Source organism: Prunus avium, chromosome 4, assembly GCF_965620075.1.
Source record: "Prunus avium chromosome 4, drPruAviu1.hap1.1, whole genome shotgun sequence".
In the NCBI taxonomy this organism is placed as follows: domain Eukaryota; kingdom Viridiplantae; phylum Streptophyta; class Magnoliopsida; order Rosales; family Rosaceae; genus Prunus; species Prunus avium.
The window spans coordinates 30,960,010-30,969,547 of record NC_142287.1 but is presented as its reverse complement, the minus strand read 5'-3'; the positions used below and the strand labels follow the sequence as shown (position 1 = coordinate 30,969,547).

Genomic DNA, 9,538 nt, shown 5'->3' with positions numbered 1-9,538 from the left:
CGCAGATGACCGGGGAGGAGAGGCCCCCACACCAAACTCCATTTAAATCCCGAATGACCACTCCAATACCACCAGCACAGGAACCAGGGCACCAGGCACCGTCAAAATTAACTTTCAAAATATTGCTAGTCGGGGGAGACCACCGAGATCCTCGAGAGATAGAGCTGGGAGGCGAAGCTTGTGTAGCCATCATTATCACTCCACCAACAGCAGTGGCACCCACAAATTCATTGCAAGCCTCCCTAGCACTTATAATAACCCGGCGCGGGTCCGGGGTGGTACCATCAAAGACAAAGCGACACCTGGACTTCCAGATTTCCCAACAAATGAAGCTAATAAGAGACAAACAGTGATTAAGCTCCGCCTTGGTAATGCCTGGAATCAAAAGAATTCCTTCAAGCCACCTGTCAAAGGACGTGATTCTCTGATGGTCAATCCTGTAAGACAGCTCAGAGCCAAACCATACCAGTAGGGTCCAAGGGCAGAGAAAAAGGATGTGCTCAATGGATTCCTCATAACACTCGCAAATTGGGCAAAGAGGATTACTAACAATTTTCCTTCTGAACAAGGATTTAAGTTTATATGCATGGCCATGGAGCACGTTATCATAAACATTCAGAAAGATGAATCAGAGGCATGCACCCTCCTCAGGTAAGTTTCTTAATTAATGTGTATGTAGTTTTTTTGTCAGCCTAGGAGATTGAGATGACAATATTGAATAAGACTATTATATATTCATCATATTTTCTTCTAGGCACTCATTCTACTATGCGAATTATGACCTTAGCTTTTTGTCTTTCATTAGTATAATATTTACTGATGATATTGGTTATCATTTCTCAACAAACCAAAGCAACATCTGCCTATTGGTTATCATAAAATCTCTCATACACTTTGTGTGTGCTTGATATTGCCGGTGTGTTTTTACGTATTTGGATTAACGTTACTATGCTTCCATCTTTATATTAACCCTTTGTGGGTTTACGGGCCGTTGTGACTTATGCTCTTTTTGCTTAGTTAATTTATGAATACAATTATCAATTTCCTCTATAATTTTTTTTAAAAAAAAAAGATTAAATTGAAATCTATATATTCCTTTTCCTTTTCCGTTTTTCTGTTTCCGCTTTTCTAAAATTTATTTCTGTTGGTGAGCAGCATTACACTAGGAACAGGTTCAGACAGTGTTGTGGGACAAGAGCCAAGTAGCAAGAATCCAACTGATCCAATGAAAACACCATCGTCAACAACAGCAGCAAGTATTTTCCGTATGGTAAAGCCAGCTTACATATTTTTATTATTATCATTCGTTGCAGTCGCATTGGACCCTTTGGGCATGTTTGGTAAGGCTCACTAGATAGGACTGTGCTATATTGTACCTGAAACCCATGTTTGGTTAGAAATGGGACTAATTTAAGTGGGATTGTAGAGCCCAACAGTACCAAAAACCCATCACTCGCTCTCGTTATATAGCGAAGCCAAAAATGGGTTCGCAAAATAAGCCTTCCTGGATTGAACACGCCTCTCTCTGTGGTTCGCGACTCCACCTCTGCAACTCCACCTCTCCTTCGTTCAACATCGACTCATCTTCTTCGAATCTTGACCCAAGCAAGTTTTTCTGGTCTTTCCCTTTGGATACCCCTCTTATTCCTTCTTCCTTCTCTTTGATTTTTGCAATTGTCCTCAACAATTTTGGTTGTGTGCTCCGAGAATCTCTCCTTCCTTTTCTCTGTTATCTTCTTCTTCTCTTCTCTAATTTTCGTAGAATCCATATCTATTGTAATGACATATATATGCTTGATGTTAATTTGCAATTGGGTATTTAAGAAAACCTAGAAATTCAGAAGCAGAGTAGACTTTTGACATGAATCCTGAGTTTATTGAACTTACTGGTTCATGAGGGATGATGCATCCTTGTGGTTTCAGTTTTTATGGATTTCATTACTATCTAATATATTTAATTGGTCTACACATGTGAAACTCCAAGATCTGGAGATGGTAAGAAATGGTCTGGCACTACTTAGGTCTGCGAATTTTATTTTTTTTAGTTGGTGATTTATTGCTAAAAGATTACACAGAGGAAGATTTGTAGTTTTGGAGTTTGCCAATTTTCTTTTTTCTTGGTTGCTGATTTGGTGATTCAGTTTTCTTTTTTCTTTTTTCTTTGGCCATGTCAAAGCAAAGTCATGCTCTGTTTTTTCTTTTTGTTTGGAGAAAGATTTGTAGTTTTGGAGTTTGCAATTGCCCGTGATTGATTGTATCTGTCATTTGACAGGGCAATTTGCGTCCTGCATGAATATCACTTGGTTTTTGGTAATTCTAATAACAAAAAAACTTACATTTAATTATTTAAAAATTATTATTTTTAAATATAAAATAATTATTTTTTTGTCCGACACAGCACCAAACATAGGTCTTCACTATTTTTACAATCCAGCTTCTTAGTCCGACGTAGCACCAAACGTAGGTCAGGACTTAATCCAGCTTAGTCCAATCCAAGCTAATCCGAGACAGTCCCAGGATTTAGTCCAGTCCATGACAGTCCGCCGTACCAAACGACCCATTTGTTCTTATACATCCCAATCATCGATAAGTGCAACAAGTGCCTTGGAGAGGACAAAACTGTGAGGAACGCAGTTCTTATTCTGCGTTCACTTTCAGACATCCCCTTCTTAATCCGAATTGTTATTAAAATTCGAAGTCCGGATAAGAACAAAAATACTGCTACCGTGCCCAATTCTGAGCTTCATGTACAATCGGATTCGCTATGGACCGCCATCAAGAAATATTTTATGTCTTATCCAAGGTTGGCTAAATTTGCCAAGGGATTAGCTTTGAGGAAGCCTTGGTTATCTTTTGACTTCATAGTTGAATTTCTCGCTATCCTTCCCGTCCCACAGGTAACAAACACTAAACCTTTTGTCCTATATATGCACACAATTAGATTTTTTTCTTACCCATATTATCATTTGTGCAGGTGGCAGTTACAGTTCTCTTTTTCGAAGTGAAAGGTTCTGGATACTTTTATGAAAGATCGATTATCAATCTCGTTCTTCTCTTTCAATATTTGCCCAGGATTTTCCGAATCTATCTGCACGCATCCTCTATTAAGAAAATTTGGATTAAAGGCGTTCTCAACTTTTACCTATACATCCTTGCTAGTCACGTAAGTCTCATCAAATTGGAAATATGTTGCTGTCTATTTATTTGGTAACAATTATATATAAAACCGTGTTATTTAAGGGATCCGTTAACTGAAGCCCACTATAAAACACACTTACCCAAAATAAGACATCGAATGAAATTATATAACCATCACATAAGCTTTATTTTTCACATTTTCATGATAATTTACTTTTGTTACTTGATTTCTTCTTACAACGATGTATCTTTATGGAATTTTCTTGAATAATTAGTTAATTTCGTGGTGTTTTTAGATGCTTGGAGCTATTTGGTACTTTCTTGCTATTCAACGAGAGACGATATGTTGGCACGAGGCTTGCAAAAGTACCGAAGGATGCAAAGCTATTCATTATTGCGATGAGATTGACACTAGTCGTTCAACAAATAATATCACATTCGTAAATGAAAAATGTCCCATAAATCCAGCAAATGCAAAGCTGTTTGACTTTGGAATATTTCTTGAAGCTCTTCAATCTGTTAACACTGCAGGCCAAATAAATTTCTCAACAAAGTTCTTTTACACTTTGTGGTGGGGCTTCAGAAATATGAGGTTTGCATACATATTTTGAACAAAAATTTTCCTGTTTCAGCTGTAGTTCAGATTGTCTTCCTTAGATTTTCTTACTGTAACTAAGCATTTACATTAACTTCTGCCCTTCTTATTAGTATCTCATATAGTAATTACTTGATCTCATCAATTGATTTGCAGTAATTATGGCACGGATCTTAAAACGAGCAATTACTGGTGGGAAAATTGCTTTGCAATTCTTATTTCTGCTATTGGCTTACTACTATTTTCATATCTCATTGGAAACGTTCAGGTACGTTGGTGATGTTATATCTTTACATTATAACTTGTTAATCATAAACTGAAATTTTTTCTTTTTTCATTGGGATCGAAACAGACATGTATGCAGCAGTTGACAAGTACAAATCCTTCGGAGGTTGAGAAGGGGAAAGAGGGCGAGATACGGTGCTGGATGTCCAGAAATTGTCTGCTTGAGTATAAGATAGAAGTTAAAAATGATGCCAAACATAAATCAAAACTTGCGAGACAACATGTACGCTGATGCAAAACTTGCGAGTCAACATGTCAGCATGAATACGCTAAAGAAAGTATGCTCCTCAAACCAGGGCCGGCCCTTGGCCAGGGCAACTAGGGCCATCGCCCGGGGCCCACAATTGATTGGGGCACACAATTTTTTTTTAATCCATATATATATATATATATATATATATGCATATGCAAAAAAAGGAAAATAAAAACTACAAGTAAAAGGGCATATGTGATATTAGTTGAGAGTTTTACTTGGTATTATAAAACAATAATAAAAAAGAATGATGCCAACAACGTCCTTATTTTTTCCCAAGAAGCAAACCTCTCCCTCTCCGTCTTGTTTTCCCAAGAAGCAAACCTCTCCCTCTCCGTCTGCAGCTTTACTTTGAAATCAATTTCTAATTCTAATTCTCTCTGGAACTAAGTGTGGATGGAACAAAGCCATATTTTGAGTTGAAAGCTGATTATTCTCTCCGAAATTGGGAGCACCAACACCAAAGCACAGCATACAAGACCCAAAATTCAGGTTTTATTGTTCTTTCTTTGTCTTCATTTAATTTGTTTTACTTTTATTGTTCTTGATTGCTTGTGTGTTTATGCTAAATTTTTAAAAATGTTTCCTAAAAAGCAACTTTCTGGAAATCTCAAAAGACAAAAAAAGAAAAAGGAAGAAGAAATTGCTCAAAACCTAAGAGGATCTTTAAATAAATATTTCCTTAAAAACAGTGAGGTACCAAATTTAGCTGAAGAACATAATGAAAATGAGAACGAAAAAGAAAAAGAAATTGAAATTAATTTGAACCGTGAAGTACCAAATTTAGCTGAAGAACATAATGAAAATGAGAACACAAATGAAAATGAAATTGAAACTAGTTTGAACATTTATGATCCAAGAGCTTGGGATAATCTTGATGTAAAAATGAGGGATTTACTTTTAGAAAATGGTCCTATAAGAGAAAATAATCACAAATTCCCTATTGATGAACAATGCAGACATTTTTCCTCACATTTTTATCTTCGAACATTACCAAATGGGGAGACTCATGATAGAAAATGGTTAGTGTACTCAAAGGAGTTGGATAAAGTGTTTTGTTTCTGTTGTAAGCTATTTAAAACAATGCATGCTAGAAGTCAGTTAGCAAGTGAAGGATCTAGAGACTGGAAACATCTTGGTGATAAGCTTAAACAACATGAAAAAAGTATTGAACACATTACTAACTTGAGGTCTTGTGTTGAATTGCAAATAAGATTGAAAACAAGTCAAACAATTGATAAAGAACTACAGGAGCTAATCAAGAAAGACACATTGCACTGGAAAAATGTTATGGTCAGAATCATTGCTGTTGTGAAATGTCTTGCTACACATAATTTGGCATTCCGTGGAACAAATGAAAAAGTTTTTGAAGATGGCAATGGTAACTTTTTAGGCCTACTTGAAATGATCTCAGAGTTTGATCCAGTAATGCAACATCATTTTCGTCTCATTCAAGATAAGAAAATTCATTATCATTATCTTAGCCATAAAATTCAAAATGAGTTGATAGATATTTTAGCATCAAATGTTAAACAAACAATCATTAAAAAAGTCAAAGAGGCAAAGTATTTTTCAGTGATTCTTGATTGTACTCCTGATGCAAGTCACAAAGAACAAATGACTTTAATATTAAGGTGTGTAGATGTTTCATGTACTCCGATAAATATAGAAGAGTACTTTTTAGAGTTTCTAATTGTCCAAAATACAACTGGATTAGGAATTTTTAATGAACTGCAAGATGTAATAAAAAAGCTTGAACTAAATATTGATGATGTAAGGGGGCAGGGCTATGATAATGGATCAAATATGAAAGGGAAAAATATGGGTGTACAAAAAAGATTGCTTGATATAAATCCTAGAGCATTTTACATGCCATGTGGTTCTCATTGTCTTAACTTAATACTTTGTGATATGGCCAAGTCATGTGTCAAAGCAAAATCTTTTTTTGGAGCATGTCAATGCATATATACGGTATTCTCTAATTCAACAAAAAGGTGGAATGTGCTACTTGATTATATTGATGGTTTAACTTTGAAATCACTGTCAACTACACGCTGGGAAAGTCACATAGAAAGTGTTAAAGCAATAAAATCTCAAGCTTCTAAAATTAGAGAAGCTTTATTTAAATTGGCTGAAATTAGTGAAGATGCTAAATTGAGTAGGGATGCTGAAAGTTTAGCATCAGGAGAGCTTTCAAGTTTCGAGTTTATATTAAGCTTGGTTATTTGGTATGACATTTTGCACAAGATTAACTTAGTTAGTAAAAAATTACAATCTGAAGACATGCGTCTTGATGTTGCTGTAAGACAATTAGAAGGACTTGTTTTATTTTTTGAAAACTATAGGATATATGGTTTTACTTCTGCCATGAATGATGCTAAAGTAATTGCATTAGATATGGAAATTGAGCCTGTATTTCTTAAAAAACGTCAAACCTGTAGAAAGAGACATTTTGATGAGATTTCCAATAATGAGAGGGAACAACAATCATCTGAAGAATCCTTTAGAACTGATTACTTTCTTGTCATAGTGGATATTGCTCTTGGTGAATTGAAAAGTAGGTTTGAACAATTGCATATCTTTGAATCTATTTTTGGGTTCTTATTTGATGCTGCAAAATTGACTTCTTTGGATGAAAATGAATTGAGAAGCTCTTGTGTGAATCTTGAAAATGCTTTAAAACATGACAATGATACTGATATTGATGCAAGAGATTTAGAGTCAGAATTACAGGTGTTGCAAGGGATGTTACCAAGTGAAGCAATTGAAACAGATAAACCATGGACATCCATTAAAATTCTAGAATTTGTAAAGAGTGTGGATATGTTTCCAAATGTAATGGTTGCTTATAGGATATTACTGACTATACCTGTGACTGTGGCATCTGCTGAAAGAAGTTTTTCTAAATTAAAATTATTAAAATCTTATTTGCGGACCACTATGGCTCAAGATAGGCTAAATGGACTAGCTATATTATGCATTGAAAGAGATATGTTGGAAAACATTAAATATAATAGTATAATTGATGATTTTGCTTCTAAAACTGCAACAAGAAGACATTTTAAATGATCTTTTGTGATTAGGATTTCATTGCTATTTTTATTTTGTAGGTGCATATGAAGGTGAAGCATAGGGACATGCAAGTTAATTTGTTGTTGATTGTAATGTTTTCAAACAAGGTTTTAATGAGACCCAAAGTGTTTTATATCATCGGTTGTAAACTCTTATAATTTTAATAAAATTTATTATTTAATAAAAAATTGTAATTATATTTATTTATTTGTTGATAAAGGGCACATTCTTAAACTTTGGCCCTAGGCCTTAAATCACCCAGGGCCGGCCCTGCCTCAAACCTCTCAACATATAGAGATTCTGGCCATTACTACTAAAATTTCAGAGAGACGGACCAACAATCCACTGTTACGAACACCAATATATGTATATGATGAATCTTGTTCTTATCGATCAATAATGTAAACGTGTAGGTACCCACATGCTTCAATATATGGATCCTAAAGTGCTGGAAATGATGTGCGGGTATCTCAAGCCAGTGACTTATCCTGAGAATAGCTACATTGTCAAAGAGGGGGAGCAACTTCATTTTATGCTCATCATCACAGAAGGCATTATATGGAAGTGGACGCCTACTAGTACTACCTGTAGTTCTGGAAAAACAAATTCCTCAATGGTCAGAAAGGTTCTTGAGAAAGGTGACTTTTATGGTGAAGAGCTTTTGGTTTGGGCATCACCAGAAAACTCTTTTGCCGTCCTTCCTATCTCCACCGAAATTGTCAGATGTCATACGATAGTACATGCCTTTGTTCTCACGGATGAGGACTTGAGAAGTGTAGTCTCCAAATGCGGATCCCGATGGAATTTCAAAAATTCCAACATTAATTCTCATCATGATCGGTGGAGGAGACAAGTCCACCATGCAAACTTAAATAGAAGAAAATCTAGGGTGTTTTCACGTAGTCTTACCAGTTCATCCATGTTATAACATGTGTATTTATTAATACTACTCTAGATCCATGACATATTATCCATGTCGTCAATTTATATTATTGCATCTAAATTAATAACCCCGGACTGTGAAGGTTAGAATATGATATTTAAAGCCAATGGAGCAAATTAAAATGAAGAGGATTGGTTTCATAAAGGATTGCTTAACTGTATGGAAGATTTTTTTTTTCTTTTTCCTGGCTTCTTTCCCGTAGTATGAATATAACATATACGTACCTAGTCAAGTGTAATACTTGATCTTCATTAAAGAGTTAGCTCAAATGATTAACAGTGTGTATTTATGTATTTGAGATTTTGTGTTCAATCTCTCCTCTCTCAATATATATCACATATACATTAAAAAAAAATTATTCAAAAGAAGACAGAAGAACAAAAGCATTCACCAAATTGATCAAGTGACCGACATGATGTATCTAAATTTCTATCAAAACCAAAATTCAATTACGATTTGCGTTTAATGGAAAAGAATTTGATCCAAGAAGGAAAATCTAACTACCTCTAAATCTACGATATAAAAGCGTTTAATGGAAGAACCTGTTTGTTTGGGATAACATTAAGGACATATACGGCACGTAGAGTTGGTTTGGAATCTCGGAGCTTGAATTTGTACATGTAGTCGTAGACCTGGAGATATATATTTTCTTTACACTTAACTTTTTGTTTCCCAAAAGTTGCTTTGGGCAAGAATTTACGTGGGCTCACTAAATTGTGCCAAATTAGTGTGCCTCGCTAAGGCATTATTAGCGGAGGTGCAATATTGACAAAGTATGAAAAATGGTTTTTCAGAATAGTCATTTTCTCAAGATAATTTTTGGCGGCTTTTATTCCTTACACATAAAATAAGAAAACTTGATTTTATGGAATTTTAGTACGAAGTATATATTGACTTAATGAGCCATCATTTTTAGCCTAAATCGTATTTTGCACTAAAACTGATTTTTCATATTTTGATTTGGTGGTTATTTGATTTTCTAGTATTTTTATTTGAATCCAAATGGGGGTTACTTCCTTATTTACATTGTAAAATTAAGTAAATAGAGTAATATAAAAATAAATGAAAGTAAAAGGACAAAGACATTTACTTAAATTTTGAAAATAGAAATAAGGTAATTTGAACACCAGTTAAGTAAAGGGGCATTTTGAAGCACCTACAATGGTTTTTCCGGCAAGGGGAGGTGCAGCCAATGGCGGGGCTAATATAATTTTTTTTTTTCTCTTATGGGAGATATGTTATATTACTTATT

The 9,538-nt window shown here is 34.9% G+C and overlaps 2 protein-coding genes across 2 annotated transcripts; both read left to right on the top strand.

Moving 5' to 3' along the window:
* The first annotated feature begins 571 nt into the window (after positions 1-571).
* LOC110766362 (cyclic nucleotide-gated ion channel 1-like) lies at positions 572-8,424 on the top strand. The gene is made up of 7 exons (XM_021969680.2): positions 572-651; positions 1,156-2,897; positions 2,975-3,163; positions 3,435-3,730; positions 3,890-4,001; positions 4,086-4,296; positions 7,757-8,424. The coding sequence occupies exons 2-6, from the start codon at positions 2,790-2,792 to the stop codon at positions 4,248-4,250; spliced, it is 870 nt and encodes a 289-aa protein (XP_021825372.1). The 5' UTR covers positions 572-651; positions 1,156-2,789; the 3' UTR covers positions 4,251-4,296; positions 7,757-8,424.
* LOC148295226 (uncharacterized) lies at positions 4,510-7,743 on the top strand. The gene has a single exon (XM_088251787.1). It carries the CDS (start codon positions 4,851-4,853, stop codon positions 7,338-7,340), a length of 2,490 nt encoding a protein of 829 aa, XP_088107913.1. The 5' UTR covers positions 4,510-4,850; the 3' UTR covers positions 7,341-7,743.
* Positions 8,425-9,538: the final 1,114 nt, after the last annotated feature.

What these genes read in the sequence shown, in the direction of transcription:
- LOC110766362 (XM_021969680.2), top strand. Translation starts at nt 2,790, where the DNA reads ATGTCTTATCCAAGGTTGGCTAAATTTGCCAAGGGATTAGCTTTGAGG. An exon ending in CTATCCTTCCCGTCCCACAG is followed by an intron (nt 2,898 to 2,974) that starts GTAACAAACACT and finishes TCATTTGTGCAG; the next exon opens with GTGGCAGTTACAGTTCTCTT. An exon ending in TATACATCCTTGCTAGTCAC is followed by an intron (nt 3,164 to 3,434) that starts GTAAGTCTCATC and finishes TGGTGTTTTTAG; the next exon opens with ATGCTTGGAGCTATTTGGTA.
- LOC148295226 (XM_088251787.1), top strand. Translation starts at nt 4,851, where the DNA reads ATGTTTCCTAAAAAGCAACTTTCTGGAAATCTCAAAAGACAAAAAAAG.